General features: G+C 42.3%; 1 protein-coding gene across 5 annotated transcripts in view; it reads right to left on the bottom strand.

Moving 5' to 3' along the window:
• Positions 1–18,735, bottom strand: part of epha3 (eph receptor A3) — a 445,799-nt gene that overhangs the window by 343,493 nt on the left and 83,571 nt on the right. For 2 of the 5 annotated variants that reach the window (XM_070976189.1, XM_070976191.1), the window contains exons 16-18: positions 12,958–13,113; positions 8,857–8,974; positions 4,604–7,338 (exon numbers count right to left, since the gene is read on the bottom strand). In XM_070976189.1, coding sequence (XP_070832290.1) covers positions 8,893–8,974; positions 12,958–13,113 — 238 coding nt within the window. In that variant the 3' untranslated portion in view covers positions 4,604–7,338; positions 8,857–8,892. Of the gene's footprint in view, positions 7,339–8,856; positions 8,975–12,957; positions 13,114–18,735 lie in introns of those variants that run through there. The other 3 variants (XM_070976187.1, XM_070976188.1, XM_070976192.1) reach the window with 2 other exon arrangements.

Here is an 18,735-nt window from a genome sequence, read left to right as displayed (position 1 = left end):
CGCTGCTAGCATGTCTGAAAATCAAAGGCACAAGATTGAGCACATAAAGCAAGGAGATGAGTCAACTCACATGGAATACTGCAGAGCAAAAGAAAGAGAAAAGTTCTAGGGTTTTACAGCATCGCCTACCTCGATATTTACTGTGCTTTCTACAGTTGAATCTGACCATGGTTGTATCACTTTGTATAATAACTTAACTGTCATGTCAGAGACCAAATATCCTTTTGTTGTGGGCTGAAGAGGTGAGGAAGTCAAGTCATGATGAGCTTTCTTTGGACAGCTCAGAATGGACCCATGATAGTAGCTGAAACCACAAATTCTGCACTGATACTGCAAACATAATGACTTAATTTAATAGGATTGGATGTTCCTTTGTTGAAGTTAAAACAGGCTCCAGTAGAGGGTGAAAAGTGCTGTCTGAGACATCTGTGCTGTCATACACCCACATGGACTCAGCCGTGAGAAAACAAAATCCAACATTTCAAATAGCTTAAAAAATCATAACAAAATAGAAACTTTAAGATGTGCAGAATTCTATTAATCTACTGTTGACATGCAAACATCCTGAGGGTGACTGTGAACCCCAGATGAACTTGCAATAAACAAAAACACAATTTTCTTTGCAAGTTCATCCCAGTGGAGGCGCCTTGGTGACAGTGGTTTCATCTGAGTTCTAGCTTGATCAAAACACATACCTCCCTGTACATTCCACTTAGTGGAACAGTGGGGTGAGCCATTAAGGAGAGAGACTGTAGATATCTGAACTCAACATCCAGACAAATACATCTGTCAGTGCTCCTTCAGAAGCTACACCCTCCAAATTCATGGAGCCAGCATGCAGAGAGGTTGAGAAGTTTTCCCAGAGCCACCAGCTCCAGACAGCGACACTCACATTCTCCTGCTACTATAGCTAACATTACAACAACAGCATATGTTGGCAAACTGGAAAAGTAAGCCGAATGTCCGTGGGCAGGTAATTGAATTTTACCTGACAGACAAATCACAAACAAATCACAAACATTACATTAGCAAAACAGCACCATTGTTACCCACCGATCAAGCAGAATCATAGCAACCTCTGCATCCATCTTCATGCCTTTCAGCATCATTGGAAAGCCTCGCTGATGTTAACAAGGTGCTTCACCCGCCTGCACATAACCCTTCTTTTATAATCTTTGCTATAATCTTTTCTCACCCATGTGCCAGATTTACCGTCCCTCTCGTTCCGCCTTGTCCTGTGCATAAGCATCAAAGCCACCTGTTGCTGATTGGCTTGAATAGTGTTTTGTGATTCAGTCTGAGCTACTTGTTTCCTATTCATAGGGCCAGGGCAGTGTACAAACAGCTGTATCTCCTTCCAGCCACACATAGAACAGACAGCTCGCAGACCGTGAGGAGATATTAGTTGAATCTGACAAAAAAGTGTATTCGATTAGGTCTGACCCCACCTTTAAAAAGACAAATTGTAGTAGTGGCAGTGTAGCCCAGTTGTCTCTCCACTGTATCACCACTGGTGAGGAGGCTGTAATGATAGCTTCACATCCCTTTGTGATGACACCATTTGTTAAAGTGACAGAAGCGGTCTCAGCACTGCAGTGCTGGGACCTGTGTGTGTGTGTGTGTGCTGTGGTGATAGCACTTTATGTTACTTTGGCAATAAAATGGTTGAAGAGTCAGTGTGTGCTTCGGTTCCATAGAGAGCACAGACATTACAAAGCCAACAAGCAACATCCATCTATCTGTGCATGTGTGCACGGGTTCATGTGTGTGGTGAAGACAGTATTGTGACAGCTTCAGTGCTCCCTGCAGTGTACATGTGTACATACAAAATCCTCTTTGTGCCAGCACTGGCTTGCTTTGAGTTCTTGCACATTCTGCACTTTCTCTGGAGGGGGAAAAACAGTAATTCCTCCATAGTCTACAGCTGCAGACAGATAAACATGGTTTGCAACAAAGATAATTAACATGTGACATCCTGGTCCTTTATCAGTGAACTTTGAACCCAGGAAGTGAGCTTACGGGGATGACATTCTCACAGCAGGCCACAGGGCGAGCTGAGCGGAGCGGGATGAGTTTGCAACATGGCGTCAGGCCCCGCTAAGCAGCTGCACCCAGCTGGAGGCCAGTTTTTAGCAGGAACCAAGAAGGAAGAGATAGGGGGATGAGGCCAGAGAACAGGCTTCAAAGGGAGGAGACATCGCTACATGGGGAGGATGGGATATGGACCACTGTCCTGCTTTCACGGAACGAAAAAAGAGATCCAGGTGTTTCCATCAGCTGTATTTAAGTGGCTAAACTGACTGGAACTGGAGAAATCATTTGGTGGAGGATAATGACCGCATTTCCTGCTGTCAGAATATGGACCCACAATTATGACAGAGGTTGACACAATTAAAAATATAAAAGCTTTTAGAAAATTGTCCTTAAGTCAGCACAAACATGTTGCCACAGTAAGCAAATACAGAACAGGAGCTTGGTCAGGATCCTTGGCATCACTTTTTAAGGCACTGGCCCCTTAAGTGGCTTTTTTCAGTGTACAGGGCTCCTTGGTCAAGTGAGCAATAATATGAGAATGGATGTCTATAAAAGTCGCATTACAATGCACATTGAAAAATGATGCTGAAGAGGCATCCAGTACCTTAAAAAGCATCCATATGTGACGAGCTGGGAGTGAGAACAGGTTGGTCAGAGATGGATCTGTGGCATCAAGCTCATACAGAAACAGTGCCAGTGTCAGAAAAGTCTGGAAAAAGCAGAGCTGTATTTTGGATGATTGCATGTCACCCTGGTTGAAAGTGGGAAATAAATTTTACACATCATGACTTTGTTTTCTCATTATCATTACTCTTCAAGTGGAACCATGCTTTCTGTATCAGCAGCAGCAGCAGCAAGGGGAGCGCATTTCAGCAGTGCGATGCCAAGCAAGATGATGAATGGTGCCGGATAATCTTCTCCAGGGTTAGTGCATTATCATATGCCACTGTTAGAAGAGTTCTTATCTACTTGGACAGAGCTGCCACAGGCATCACAATGCCAGCACACCTGCCTTCTATCCTCCTCTCTTCAGCTTCATCTCCCCTTAACTCTCTCTACCTCCCCCACTTCCGCTCTGCCTCTGTCTTTCAGTACCATGGAGGTTTTTTCAGATTAAAAACAAGACCGAACTGGTGTCGTTGTCAAGCATACTGTGTTCATTGTTTCCTGAATTGGGAGGGCAATGTCCTGTTTTCTCTGCACATCTGCCTGGGAACATCTGGATAGTGTCAGCCTTTCAACACCGAGCAGAGCAGCCATCACTCTTTTCCCTGTGTGACACAACTCAACTCCTCCCAGCCAGCAAAAAAAAGAGAAAACGCAGATCTTCCACATAAAAATCACACAACAAATCGACTTTAACGAGCGATGATCAGAAACAAAAAGCTTTATTAGATGCGGCAGGGCGAGCCGACAGGAGGCAGCAGCATGGTGGAAGGGATTAGAAACAGAGGCTGGGGTGGTTAAGTTGGAGGCTGGTTAACAGATGTGGGAGGGTTTGTGGACAAAGTGTAGCAGGTCCAGCATAAAAAGGTAGAGTGAATGACTTATGACAGCGCCATGATGAGACAAGATGTTGCTATCAGGCAATTCTGCAAAAACCCAGATGTTAAATAAAGTTTTTAAAAGTTCAGTACCAACAGTGTAAAAGTTTATTTTCACAAAGCACACACATAGCAACTATAAGTATGATATAATAACAGATAGAAAAAGATCATACTGAATAAAATTATTTGTGTTCTTAATGTAGGAAATTTTAAATCCAAGTCTCATTTTTTGAGCTTGTATTCAAATGCACATTTTCTTAAATGTTATGTTCACTTACTTTTAATTTTGAATTTTGATCGTGTCCAGATTTTCACCCATCAAAACCACTATGACAGGTTACAAAATCCAACTGGTTGAAATGCACCAATCAGATGAAGTTGAATATTGATGTACAGTATTGTAGATGTAGCCCACTTTCATTTAAAATTGCAAGGCTAACTACATTAAATGTAACGTAAATGTAAAACGTTTTGTTTATAGTGTATGTATACACCTAATTTTGTCATTTTTACCACGTGATCTTTAATATGACATGCTTGTTTTTTACTTATCTGATCTGACTTTAAATATTGAATGTCCCTCACATGTCTATTCATGTTATTTTGTTGACTCATTGCTCAACCTGTGTATAAGCATTTACATATTTTCATACTTTGTAATTTCTACTCTAGAATCTATTGTGATTCTCGGAGTTCGGACATTGATGGTGAAGACCTGTCTTGGCTATGACCGACCTTTCTATGGACTCCTTCTCTGTTCATGTTTGCCCTGTGAACTCAGTGATTTGAAACACCTGTCCTGTTCACTATATATGTCAGTCAGATGATGGCGGGCTTTCATCCTGAAGAAGGCCGGATGTGCCAAAAGATTGATCTAAGGAATGTAAAATAAAAGAGATGACATCTGAGTTATGCCTGTTTGACTTCTACACATATGGAAAAACAGTTAAAAGAGAAGCTAATATTATTTGTTGGTCTGCGATGTCATCACATGATGAAATAAAAACACAGGAGCAGGTCTATCGTCATCCATTTTTTGGAAAATATTTTGCGAATATTTATTATAAAAATATAAATGTTTCCACTACAAATCATTTTACATTAGTAGACAAGGCCATCTACATTTGCACACGTAAACTCTCACACAGACACATGGGTCAGTCTCGAGACAGGAAATGAGGGATCTGGATATCGGGTGCATAACAGTATTGCTCTCTCAGATGTCCCAGGTTTATAAAGTAAGTCAAAAACCAAAACACAGATAGCACTGACACATAATTTACTGTATGCTACAAAAAACATCAACATTGCGCTGTATAATGTTAACAAATAAATAATAATGTAATCATAATTGCCTTTTTATTGTAGAAAAGAAAAAAAAACAGAGCAGACAAATAAAATAAGATAAAATATAATACAGATGATTTTTGTCTCTTTTTTAATTAAAAATGTTGCACAATTTTTATTTATTCTTTTATACATACAAACATTTGTACAAAGAAGGATGGCCATGTACATATAGTGGGATCTGTAGCGCTAGTTGCTATCATTATGATGGTTTACATTATGTACATGCTAATTAGAACACATAGCAGCAACAGCAGCATCCACAGGTAGACCAAGTAACAGAGGACCGACTGACACACTGAACAGGGCTGGGTTTCCCAAAAGCACCAAAAATCACCCCTGTCCATTGGATAAGTTTAGTCTACAGCCAAGGCAATAGCATTTCCATTCAAAGTGCTCAAATATTTTGTACTACAGTAAGTGCTTGGAAGAAGCTTAAAGATGGTGCGCTCGTGGTTTAATGTTACCCATCCAAACAGCACAAAGTACCAAAGTGCCAGTTTAGAAATACTGGGTATATGCTGCACTGAGGGATTGACCGGGTGACATCAAAGCAGGAGACTAACATCTTTAAGTCTGTACTTCATAGTACAAGTTCTAAGGTACCTTTAGGAAACCATATCCTGGACACATGATGAACTAGGACACTATCTCGGAAAGCAGTCGTTTATTGGAAGTGTTGCATCTCTTTCAGGGCATGTTCACACCTTGTTAGTTTAGGGCAGTGATTAAGAAACCCCTAGGAGAACTCAGAAAAAACACCAAGACTTTTTAAAAATCAAAACTGGAGCTTTTCACTTGGTGATCCCGCCACGATCCAACCCAACTCGAGGAGGCACTCAACGTTTTGCATTAAACACACCAAGATTTATGGATTAACAGCTAATTCTATACTAAAACAAAGGTATGCTTCTGTTAATAAGTTATGGATCCAAACCAAAGCAAAGGGACTAAAAGACCCTCAGGTCAGCGGTGGCGATCTCAACTGAACTGAACTGATCAGCTGTGGAGAACGAATCCCATCCCTCAGAGACAAAGTGGTGTCTGATGCTGTGTGGGGTTGATAATGCCGACCTGTCTTACCTGAAGAAAAAAAACTCAAGTACAAACTCACTTCTAGTTTAAAACACTTCCGCAGCACAGCAAGAATGTCTGAAGCGGAGGCCTTAACGGCACCGCTTCATCTTATTCAAGTTCTCTTTGCCTCATATCAATTTCTCTCTTACGGTTTCCTCTTTGCTCGCTCCTGTCTCTCTTAACCTGCAATCTCATTTCCTGGCTCTGCTCCGTTCTCTCTTTTTGTTTCCCCTTGTTAGAGAAAGTGGAACGAATAACGTATACATCCTGAGATTTCACACAAAGGGCATTGGGTTGAGGGAACAGCACTATAACTGTACAATATCTGTTCATAAGCACATAGAACATAGATGTCACCATAAAGAAAATTCTGTGTGTGAAGTGTGTTATGGCCCCTGTACCTTCAAAGCACAGCGTTCAATACATTGTACATGTGACAGACTCATGGCTTCCATACAATGAGACTAACTGATTATCATAATTATTGCTTTTATGTGACATGTCTACTGAATGCAAATGCTATAGGTTAGAGCTACGGAGTAAAATGGCTCGGTTATTGTCGAGGTGTGTCCATATAAGCTCAGTTCGCTCATGGATAGAGACAGTAAATGTAGGTAGTTACAACAAAATCTCACGCCTCAGACCTCATTAGTTCAGGAAGGGTCCACACCCGGGTGAGCTGCTGCTGTCTGACATGCTCCTCTACACAAGGCATCTCAGCCGTTTCACCGCCTCGTTCCACAGGCTGCTAGTCAGGCGTGGTGGGAAGAGACTGTGAGCATGCCCGTCCCCTCTCTGCTGTAAAGGGAAGGCTATGCAAGCCAGCTTAGCCAATATGGGAGAGCTCCGGCTTTACGTTAGTCCAGTCTTTGCCCTGTATCCCAGTCCAGTCCCAGTTTGTAACCCTGGCTTCCTTGGCTTCACTTCTGCTCTCTTTACCCCCTTATTTGTCTGTAAGGCATCTCAACTTGGGCATGAAGGGACGGAGGGCTGAAGAGTCCACCAGTTAACTAGCTGGCAGGTCTGCACTGAACTCTTCCCGTATCTCTTCCAGGACTTGATTTATTGTCTTTCAACGAAACAATGGAAGCCCTCATTTGAATCTTATCATATTTTTCCTCCATTTCCATCCGTTTCCAGTTTAAATATGAAGCCACCGTGTTAGACTGTGATTAGCAACCACACCGACAGACAGGTCTCTGGTGTTTTTATTTGTTGGGTTCATTTTTAAACAGGTACTGGGCCGTTCTTGGTGTGGGAATCTAGGGCTTTGAGGCTGCTCACGATCTTCTTCTGTGGTCCGACGATGGTCACTCCAACCTTTTTCAGATCCCTGGATTGTGAGGGGAGAGAGGGAGAGAGAGAGGAGTCGAGGAGAGGCCAACAACCAGACACAATCAGGGATTGTGATGGAGGGAAAAAAAAGATGGAAAGTGTGCGTTAGTGTTGGAGGATGTGACACAAGTGTGGTGACATTTAAGCATGCTCCCAGCGCTGCTCCCTTCACTTCCCCATGCATCTGTCATTCACAAAGGACTGCATTTCCCAGAAGGCCATTGGGCTGCCACATCTCTAGAGGCGGCCTAGGGGGGAGGGGTGTTGCCCTGACTCTCCATCACTCACAAACAGGGAGGTGGGCCTATGGGGCTACACTGACAGCTGTTATTACGACCCTGTCAGTGGAGGAAACAGCAGCACGTGAGGGCCACAGTGGCATAAAAGACCCAGTTTCCTGCATTGCATTGAACTGGATTTCTTTGACAGGGGAGGTAAGCATGTGGAGAGGAGCAGCACTGGCACATGTGTAAGACATAACACTCTGATTCAGATACGTCCGTTGACTTGTTAAAACTCTGAGAAGCTCTTAAAAGATTAGTTACATGCATTCAAGTGTAAGAGAAGACAATTTGTATTGGAAGACTGTTTAGAGCTACAGCGTCAGTGTCATGTTATGCATCATAAACATCAGATACAAAGAGTATTAGTCAGCTCAATTAAAACATTTTAGAAGCGTACAGTAACAACAACCTTAAAATACATAATATGTGCAGAGCATCTTTGATATTAGAAGTCACAGCGCACGCCAAGAATCATCTCTTCTGCCCATCTAGATGTAAAAACAATGGTTCTGTATTAGTAGAAGCAGTGGAGTCATTTTAGACATTTTAGTGTTATTCGAAAATGGTCACGATAAAGTTTGTACTATTCAGAGGCAAGCAGAGCATTGAGTTCTCCAAAGGCAGACCAAATAGCAGACATTTAGAAACATCATGATCAGCCAGAAAAACTGAAAACGACAAAAATCACAATGTTGCTTCACTCGGCACTACAATGTAAAGGGATAGTTTATAGTGTATTTCAATAAAATTAAACATTAAGAAGACCAAATGAGTTTCTGCCTTTTGTCGCACAGTAACAGTCAATATGCCATAGACAGACAGGAGCCAGGTTTCCATCCATATACTAATAATGAAAATTATGATGAACCATCGTATGGGAAGCAATAATCTCTTAAATGTGCTGACAAACATCAAAATAAATGCAGATACAGATAGACACAAATGACAGCAGCATTTTGTACTGGTAATACTCTGTCATGCTAGTTTATGGACATTTAATGTTAATCCTATTTTTAATATTATTTAATAACAAGCCAAACAGTGTTTGCTGGTGTCTAAATTAGACATACACAGCCTGTAGTTATAGCTTACTTCTAGATGGAAACATTGCTATTTAGTTATCACTGAATATCAACTATCCCTTTAAAAGTCAGACGAGTGAGAGCCCAGAGTGCTTCTGGAGGTAGATTAGTGCTCCCAGGCGGGGGCCTAAGTCTTGGTCCTCCACCCACCATCCAGAGCCTGAGGAGGCGGAGAGGAGCTGGGCGTTAGAGAGTGGTGATTCCCATGGACGGCTCCCATTCTGGGCAAGTGGCCGGTGTGACGTGGACCTCCGTCAGAACCACTCTACTGAGACACAGCCAGGCCCAGCAACATTAAAACTTTGAACTGAATGTCAGTGATATGTGCTTTCTCTAGAACTGTATTTAAAGCACACTTCCGTTGAAAAGAATCAGGCTAAATTATGTGGCTTTACCTACACACTGTAAAACAAACATGATACAGACATGAAGGCCGATCGAACACTGGACAGTAACACTCATGTTTGTGAACATTGCGAACATTTATGAAGTCAAAATATACAGAAATCTCAGCTAAAACCTACCAAATCAAGTCTGACATTTAAAAAAATAATAACAACAAAGCTAAAAAGTGTAAATTAATAATTCAGCAAATACAATTGATACTGACAACATTGAAGGTGTTCGCTTAGTAATGTAATTCAGTCTTATTTTGATTTACCACTACATTATTAAGACATTGGCTGTTGCAATATAATCATTAATCATTCAAGCCTTTAAATCCTGTTTTTGTAAAAATATTAAGTGGGATCAGGAGGATAAAATGGACCCCTTCAAGGGGACGGCCACAAGAACCATCTCAAGAACAGACAGTGATGGAATAAGAACACATGCTGAAACTTGAATCATATGAGGTATGATTATACGGAAAAAGACACACTCACCACCACATGAAAAGATTAACAGTTGTTACAATGTTACTTCACAATTCCCATCATTCCTCACGCAATTTCTTTTTATTTTCCCAAGTAGTTGTGAGTGAATTCTGGTGAAACCAATCAACTTTAATCACGGCTGCCTAGTCCATAAGTACGACGGGATTTTCCTCCTTCATTCTCATGAATTCCTCCCACACAGTTAAAAAAAAAAAACCTCTACATCTGTATGAAAAATCCCAAACATACTTGAAGTGCGGTCAAGAGCATGCCAAACCAACATAGCATTACGCTGATGTTGGCCTTAAAAAAAAAGCTATTACCAGTGGGCTATCTGCAGCTATAGGTCCGACTGGGTCTCGTCCAAACCCAACACTGTGGTGAGGGGGTCTTTGTCAAGGAAGTGAGTAGTAGCAGTGACCCCTGTGGTGCATTCTGACACCTCTGTTCCTCAACAGAAGTGGAACAGCAACTGTACATTCATGTCCTGTGAGCAAGGTTAGCAGCAGCACTTCTGTGGCGATGCCTGCCATTGTACAATTTTGCCTCTTGTAAACAGAAGAAATAATGGGGCAAAAGGGCAAAATGCACAGATTAGCTTTCAAAATATCCATGTAAGTGTGGTCTGGGCGTGTATCACTCAAAATACTCATGGGTCGTGTTTTGAGTCGCTGAAAGAAAGTGGATACTGAGTTAAATTAGGCTGTGGCAATGTTTTCTCAACCTGGACCCGGAGGGGTTGATGGGTCTGTCCTGATTGGCAGAGGAGCACAAACCTTGTTCTTGGACTACAGTGTGCTATATGTGGTCGAACAAGAAAATGTCAGTGTTTTGTCTCTTCAGATTGCTTTCTTTTGTCAAGCAGTTTAGGCCAAGTTCATTAGTTTCTCAATCAAATACCTGAAATGAACTTTGCACGCACTGGAGAAAATAGTCCAGACTAAAAAAAAAGGCCTTCAATTACTCCACCAGATGAGTCAGCAGACTGCAGCCAAGCATGATTACTGTTCCTCAGAGGTCAGAGCATTGCCAAGCCTTGTGCTGAATATCAAGGACTAGATTAAGACTGTACAAATCAATAGAGCAATCTATATTGAGCAATGTATAGCCCCAGCCAAGTCTGCTAGCCTTGTAGCTGAGCTAGCCTTGGGTGCCTTAGCTCCAGCCTTCAGTGGATTAATACTGCAGTGATCCAATTTAGCATCTAGCGACAGAAAAAGCATCATAGGCGAATATGACTTCTTTAGGTTACCTCAGTGCAGTTTATCTGTGATGCACTTCATCGATGCCAACGTGGATTTACAACTAGCCTGCAGTGTAAGCTTTTCTTGGTTTTATAACATGCTGACAGAACAAAACTTTTCATTGATTCAAATCTATTAATTGAATGAATGGCATGAGGAATGTCAAGGGGAAAATACATCTTTTGTATAACATCCCTGAGAAAGAATGAGAGAGAAACCATCATTAAAAGTCTCATTATTATCCAAAAGATGAGCCAGCGCTCTCTTCAAAGAAAGCTGCACTTTGCCTCTTGTTCCTTTGTGCCTTTGGTATAAAGCATCACTGCACACTTTTCAACACATAGCTTTATTATATTTCTAGGATATGAAGTTCTATGTTTCACTTGTAAGTCACTGCAATTTATAGCTGCCAACGTGGGAATTTGAACGTAGCGAAGATTTAAACTCCTCAATTCTTCGTAGTGCTTTTAAAAGCCCACAAACTCCACTATTGATCATTATTTAAAAGGACACACATGACACATTTCTTCTTTTTAACAGATTAAGGCCAGCACCATTAATGACTGCCAGTTTGATAAGTCATAGACAGGAGTTACAGCTGGCTGCAGCACTGACCAACACTCCCTAAATGCCCCCGCTGCCGCCTTCACCACAGCGCAGGGCTGCTTTGATCACTGTGATTAGAAATGTCCAATTATTTACCCGGTCACATTCCACATCAATTAGACCGTCAGCAGGCCAGCAGAGGGAGGGAGAAAAGAGAGAAGGCTCAGGGGAAAGAGTCAGAGAACAAGTCTGCATGCTGACATTGAAAAAAAAAAAGCAACAAAATTATAAAATTAGTCAGCTTGTCCTTAATAAAGTAGCTGGACTCTGAACTGTAAGTGTAAAAAAGGCTTGTTCATCAGTATAATCTCCCAGTCTATTATCACCGTGCTTGGGATTCAGAATTCATTTCAGTCTGCCAGTGTAGGACTCTGGCCAGAGTCTGATCCACTATCTCAGAACCTTTTGTCAGCCGGAGGATCCCGTCAGCAGGGTCAAATCTATAATCTGTCTCTGGCACTAACTCTCCTTTATTGACACTGACATGCTAAACCCTGTGCTGTGACAAATACCCTGACTCCACTGGCATTTTAAACCCAAAGCTCCTCATACTGCAGCAATGTGCATGCTCAACCTCCAACAAAAAAAATTTAATAAAACATTTCTAAATAAATCATTTGCTTTTCCAAATATGTTTTGGGGGAACATTAATGACTGGATTGCATTCACTGTCAACATTTTCACATCCAGGATGTGTGAGCTGTCCTGTCTCGTGCTTAAAGTCGAAGTTGCCTTAACCAAAAACAACAGTCACATGGTTTTGTTTAGGAAACAAGAGATGCCTTAACATTAACCATGCATTATAGGCCAGAAGCAGATATTGTAGGGAAAACAAATGAAACACACTGACAGTGGACACTTTGCAGATATGTTCTGGAACACCCCTCCTCATTGCATTAAAAAAGCCCTAAAAAGTATTTGCTATTACATACATACATACTGTAGGTCCTGCAGTGTGTGCTCTCCAAATGTGATTTCTCTAGATTCTGCGTCAAGATAATTTTCTGAGAGTCTTTGCATTGCATTTCAATGCTTCACAGCATAGAGTGCCATGCATACCTATTTGACAGCTATGCCTTTATTTGCTCTTTCAAAGGCCCCTCTCTCTCCTCTTTTATCTTGTCAAATCTGCCCTCTCGCTCCCTCCCTCAGTGTCTCTCTTATTCCCTCTCCCTTATGGAACCCACAGCTCCTCTCCTCGCTTTATCGCTCACTCTGCTTCTCTATTTATCTTTCTTTCTTTTAATGCTCTCACCTTCTCCCTCTGTGCTCATACTTGCAACATTGAGAGCGTGGCTAAAGACCTGTCAGTATGAATTACCATGACTCATCTGGACACCTTTAGTAAGGGCTCTATAGCTTTCTTTACTTACTGAAAACAAGTGTGTGTATGTGTGTGTGGGTTCTTCACCAAGAGCCTCTTCAAATCCCTGAGTCTTGCCACGGGTACTGAGGTCCTGTAAACACTGCTGACATGAATAGGCAGAGTAGCTCGGTGTGTGTTTCTGTGTGTGTGGTTGTCTTACTCTGTGGAGGTCTTGGCCAGGGTGTCGCAGGAGCTGTAGCTGACCCCAGAGAAGGCCTCCTTGCAGGGCAAGGTCCTCATTCCATCCATCCAGTCACCCACCGTCCCCATCGAGGGAACCTCTGAACTGCTCCTGTCCAATAACAAGTTGGCTGGCCTGAGAGGATATAGGTGGAGTAAGAAAAAACACAAGCAGATAGTTAATACATAAATTCCTTTGAGCAATACCCGTTACATATCCGCATAAATAAACTGAAGTTTATAGAATAGTTTCAGGAACACAAACGCAGTAATGTCACCCAGACCATCAGCTCACATCTACATAACAACACGGCTGCTTAAAAATCTATCTCCAGACATCTTATCACGACTGCAGCTCCAAAGTGCTTTTCTGTTAGTCTCCTCTTGTGCAGGGACTTATGTCAGTGTGAATACAAAGCATGCACAGAGTTGGTGTTGGGCTCTTGATCTTGTCACGCATACAAGTCAGAACAGACTGTAATAGGGAGTGATGATCAGAAACGTCCCCCCAAGGAACTCCAAAGCCTAACGGTGGACTCTGTGGGGACAGGACCCCTGAAATGCCGCAACAGCACAAGCAGAAGCACCGTTTGCAGCAGTGCTGCAGGATGGCGGCACTGTCAGCAAATAGACTGGCTTACTGTACGCTGCGGGGAGAAGAGCACGTCATGTGTGAGTGAAGCGGTCCAAAATGGTTGGCAGCCTTCGCTCTGTTCACTGGCCACTCACCCTGCAGGCTCATGTAACTCTGCTGAAACCTCTGATGTTATTCTTTGCGTATTGCTGCTGCTATTACTAGCCAGCAGTCAGTGCTTCATTTCAAGTTGTGTGACAGATCTTTCATCATCTAGCTGTTGTCATTTGTGCACTGATAACGCTAAGTAACAATGTCGCGATGGGCTCCAGGGTTGCATAAATCATAGCCAAATGTAGCAGCACCGCTCCTGCTCTCGACATCCAACTTTTTTTGACTGCTTGTTCCATGTCAGTCAAATGCTACCAGAAAACATGATATATGATTGACTGATATCTTCAATGATACTTGATGCTTGAAACCATTATCCTAATTTTCAGTGTAAACATGATTAACACACTCACACATAGAAATAATTTGTGTTTATTTTGATTAAATTATATGGACATACATGCTATGCATTCTGTGCAGGCACACTGATACATAACTAAACATGAATCAAACCAGACTTCTTGGCTTGAGCGACACTCATCACACACACAAACACACACCCACACCCACACACTCCTAGATACACACACTGGCTTTATATGTCTGTTGCATACTGTGAATCTACAAAATGCCTTAGGGCTTTAAATACAGAAGGGAAATCAAACTGTCTCAGAAAATATTTCCATAATATATTTAACATATTCAAGAACAAAATTACTAACAAAAGCAGCACCGCTTTCTGTCTAATGTCATTACTGTTTTGTGCAGTACATGTACCATGTGGGGAAATGCAACACTAGATTTGATTAGACTTGATGGTTTCAATTGGATCAGATCAAATTAAATGCACTGCATTGGGCTTTAGAGTGCTCAGTCAACAGTAGAGGGTGAAGGAAAGGCTGCAGGCACTGTGCTGACTCGCCCTGATTGATGGTTGCCGAAGTCGGGCAAAGAGAAAGGATGAGAGAGGCAGACAGACATGCAGACAGCAAGAGAGGAGGGTGGAGGAGAAGCTGAAGCTGACAAAGAAAACTATTTCCTTTATCAGTGTCTAATCTCTGATGTCACTGCTGTTGCTGTGTCTTATACCAATGTGGTTCACTTTGCTTTGCATTGTGATACCTGACTACATCACAAGGCAAGAAATGGAAAACCAGGTCAAAAACACATCAGGTCAAACTGGGACTCATAACATAACGACCAATCAAACAGCAGCCAAATAAGGGATTGTTTGGAGCATCCAGTGCTGAATTTGTAAGGAGCATTTCAAACTGGGTTGCAAAGGCACTCTTTTTTTTATAAGGACAGGCTGCACCTGTCTGGCAGCACAGACAAAGGCACCTACGTCAAGACAGGCACAAACACACACACACGAACACGTGCACACAAGGGAATAGAGTCTTGCAAACAAGGCAGGACAGAACAGGAAAAGGGGTAGTTCTCCCTGAGGGAATACTATTCATAGTCTTGTAAATAAACTCATTTGAATACCAGGACGTCCACCTTTGCCTGACTGATTTGGATTGGCAGGGAGTTTTGGAGCCACAGTGTATGTTTATGCATGCGCAAATGTGGGGAAATTCAGGGAATTAGGAAGGTGTAATTCCATAAGGCAGAATGAGAAACTTTGACAAATCTTCTTGTATGAAACATTTGTTAAAATATTTGGAAATTTTGCAAAGTCGCCTTTTTTTTGTAAAAGAGACACTGGAATTCAGCATCATGCATAAATCTCATGTATGCACTACCTCAAATCTCTTGGGATGTCTTGTAACAATGTAGTATTTTTGGCATCTCTCATCTCAAGTTTTCTTAACACAAATACATCTGATGTGTCCTCTGCACTGCATACAACTTCGCCTTTTTTAAAATCTTAACCTGATCATCATCTTATTTCAGAATAAAACATGCATATAGCCCCACATGCTATTATTTGTTAAATTTTACATTTGTGTGCTCTTACTGTGAAGAATAGTGAATTAAAAGTTCTCCAGTTTAGCTACGAGTATTGTTCCAAGTGTAATAAGTGTCATTTTCCCTTGTGTTGGAGATGAGAGGTACCTCATTGCATTGAACTAGATATATTCTCTGCACCCTTCATGCTGATGCTATATATTTTGATTTGAAGAAGCAAAATGCAATCAATCCAGAGTTACAATAGAAAATCATGAAGCTGCCATCATGTAACATTGACAAAAAACACCATATGAAGCCAACAAAGAGGTAAACAAAGAGAAGAAAAGCAAGATGACATCTCAAACGGAGACAGGGAAAAGGGGAGAGGGAAAAAAATGATGCATTTGAGGCAGTGGAGTGGGTGTTGTTACAATGATTGAGTCTTTTCCTGCCAGATCAGAGGCCTGTCAAAATTCTGAGGGCCCCCGAGGACCGCCTGGAGAGACTGGCTTGTAGGAAAAGGAGGGAATCGGGGACTGGGAGGTGGGGTAGTTTGCATGAGGGGAAAAGAGGGAAGTGTGTGAATCTCCCTGAGAGTACAGTGGAAGGCTTTTTCTGGGGAAAAAAATGTACGTTGCTTTTTTTTAATGTAACGTAAAGGAATAATTGTGATGGTTTTGACTGACTTTTTCCCCAAACTGCAATATACTTATATCCAAAACGTATTAGATTCTAACTTTTGGGCAGGATAAGAATGTTAAGCTTTTTTCCGGGATTATTGATCCTCTCCTCTCCTTTCCTCTCCTGTTCCCCTTTTCTTCTTTCCCCTCCTCTGATCTCATCTCCCCCTTCATCCTCTTCTTTCTTTCCCCTCTCCTGTCTCCTCCGAGAGATAAACTGCAAATGACCTTGTTTCCCCTCCCTTATCGTTTTCTTTGTTTCCTTTGTTGTTACATTTTCAGCAACATCTCATGGCAACTCAAGAGACAAGATGATTGGAGAGGAAACACAGAAACAGAGAGAGGTGATGAAGAGGAGAATAAAGAGAAAAAAAAGCATCTGTCTGATGGCAGAGGGGGGTTTCAAAACCCCTCATGGACTTAACACTATATAAGAATGCAGAAAACACCCGCTCAAAGAGAGGGAAGTATAAATATGCCGGTGAGAGACTGAAGTCTACCCTCTTCTCGTTTTCATTTCCCGTCCCCTATCTTTCATTCTTTTGACCTCCAAATAACCAGGGCTGTGTAGTCTCTTGTTTTTAGAGCTCTCGAGGGACGAGCGAGGAAGATGAGGAGAAGAGCTTGAACAGATACATGTGGGCAGGACAGACTCTCACTGTGTTACTGGGACAATTCCCAGGATGTCACTGGGAGAGGTTAGACTGATATATAGGACCAATATTAGGCCTTTCAGTTGAAACTCTGATACTCGGTATCCTCGGCTGGATGTGATGGATATGATGCACGCTTAATCAATACTACTCAGGTGGTCTGAGGGAAGCTATTAACCTAAACTGATTCGAGTGTGACATTTTGATTTGATTCCAGTCAAGCATGCATAGCTCTTACTCTTAATTCATCTCACTGGCGTCAGTGTAGACTTTTAGTTACCTTTCACAGATCTTTTAACAAAATATTGGCATTTGAATAATTACATTTAAAAGCTTTGGTCTTAAATGCATTATATCTGCAATGCCGAGTACTTTGTATCCCCCATCCAGTTTTCCATCAGTTGGTGGTGTTGCCCCATTATCTGCCTTTTTATATCTGAACATTTCTGCATAAATGTCTGCTTTCTTTAGCACCGTTCAACTGGTTTCCTTTCACTAATGGAAACCTTTCTTGCCATTTCCATTCCCAGTCTCAACCTTACCCTACAGGCCAAGATCCACACCAGTATAGCCCCTCAGCAGGGAACAGGTTGGCTCTTGTTTCAACTCCAACCCCGTTTGCAGCCCAGCTCTAACTCCTGAAAATTAACCAAAGCCCCTTATTCTCCAGACAGAGGCTGTTTGATTAAAGAGAAGGCCGATGTGTTAGATTTAACGTGTTGTTACAGGTTCACCGAGCCTTATCATTATCCAAGTTTGGCTAGGGGAAAAAGTTTGTTATGTAAAAAGCCCAAAGAAAGCATATCTATAGCAGTGCATTACTGACCACTGCACATTAAAGTTGATTGATGTGCATTCAGAGGGAGTTCTAGTTGTATCCTGCTACTTTGGTTGCATTGTCTTGTTTTAATGAACACAAAGCAGGAAAAACAGGATAACCTCTTATGTTCTAGACGCCTTGTGAAGCCAGTCAGATAGACAGTGGCCTCTAAACCCTAATAGGGCTCCTGTTGGCCTATAATTAGTCTCTGACAGCCAACCTTGGCCCACCGACCCCGGTCCCTCTCCATCTACATGCGGGGACAGTAGACTGTGACCGGGTCCCACCCCTGAAGCCTCCAGATGCTCTGCTCCGGTCCCAGGCGTTGGTGTGGGCTTTGTGGAGGAGGGGGTGCTCCATTAGCCAGCCAGGACAGCCCTGAGACAAACGAGGTGTGTGGAGCTAAGCGCAGCTGCTCCCGCTGTGCAACTGCCACTACACACACACGCAGATACGCACATACACACACAGTTCTCATAAATCACCACAGCCGCCTCTGTCGGCCAGCCTGCACTCGCCCGGTGTTAAAAGCCAATCAGGGAAATTACATGCAAACTCCAAGGGACCTATTTTCACTTTCTTAAGAAATCATTAGTCAATGTTATGAGCTTTGACGTCTCCATAATGGCACGGCCGTCTGCCGCAGACCCAGCCCCTGTCCCCCTCCCTACTCAGAACTGACAACTGTACATGGGCTGCCCTGGTTCCCCACGGCCCCCTGGGAGAGAATGGTGGTCCCAGCAAAGGAGTGAAGCATAAGAACCAGAAAAAAGGAGGTAAAAAAGGCACAAAAAGTGGAGAGGAACATGACATTAGACTTCATGGGAATGGGAAAGATGAAGAAAATAAATTTCAATTGTTTTAGGTAAATATAAAGAGAGGATGTGATAAGTCCAGCTAATTCTCATGTAACACCCTGCAAACACAGGAAGCAGGAAGGCAATATTTATGTCAAGCTCCTGTAATGCGTGGCTCCAAAAACAAACAGGAGTGCAGTGAGGGAGAAACACATTTAAATCTAATA

Source organism: Chaetodon trifascialis, chromosome 12 (genome assembly GCF_039877785.1).
Source record: "Chaetodon trifascialis isolate fChaTrf1 chromosome 12, fChaTrf1.hap1, whole genome shotgun sequence".
In the NCBI taxonomy this organism is placed as follows: Eukaryota; Metazoa; Chordata; class Actinopteri; order Chaetodontiformes; family Chaetodontidae; genus Chaetodon; species Chaetodon trifascialis.
This window is presented reverse-complemented; position numbering and strand designations above follow the sequence as displayed.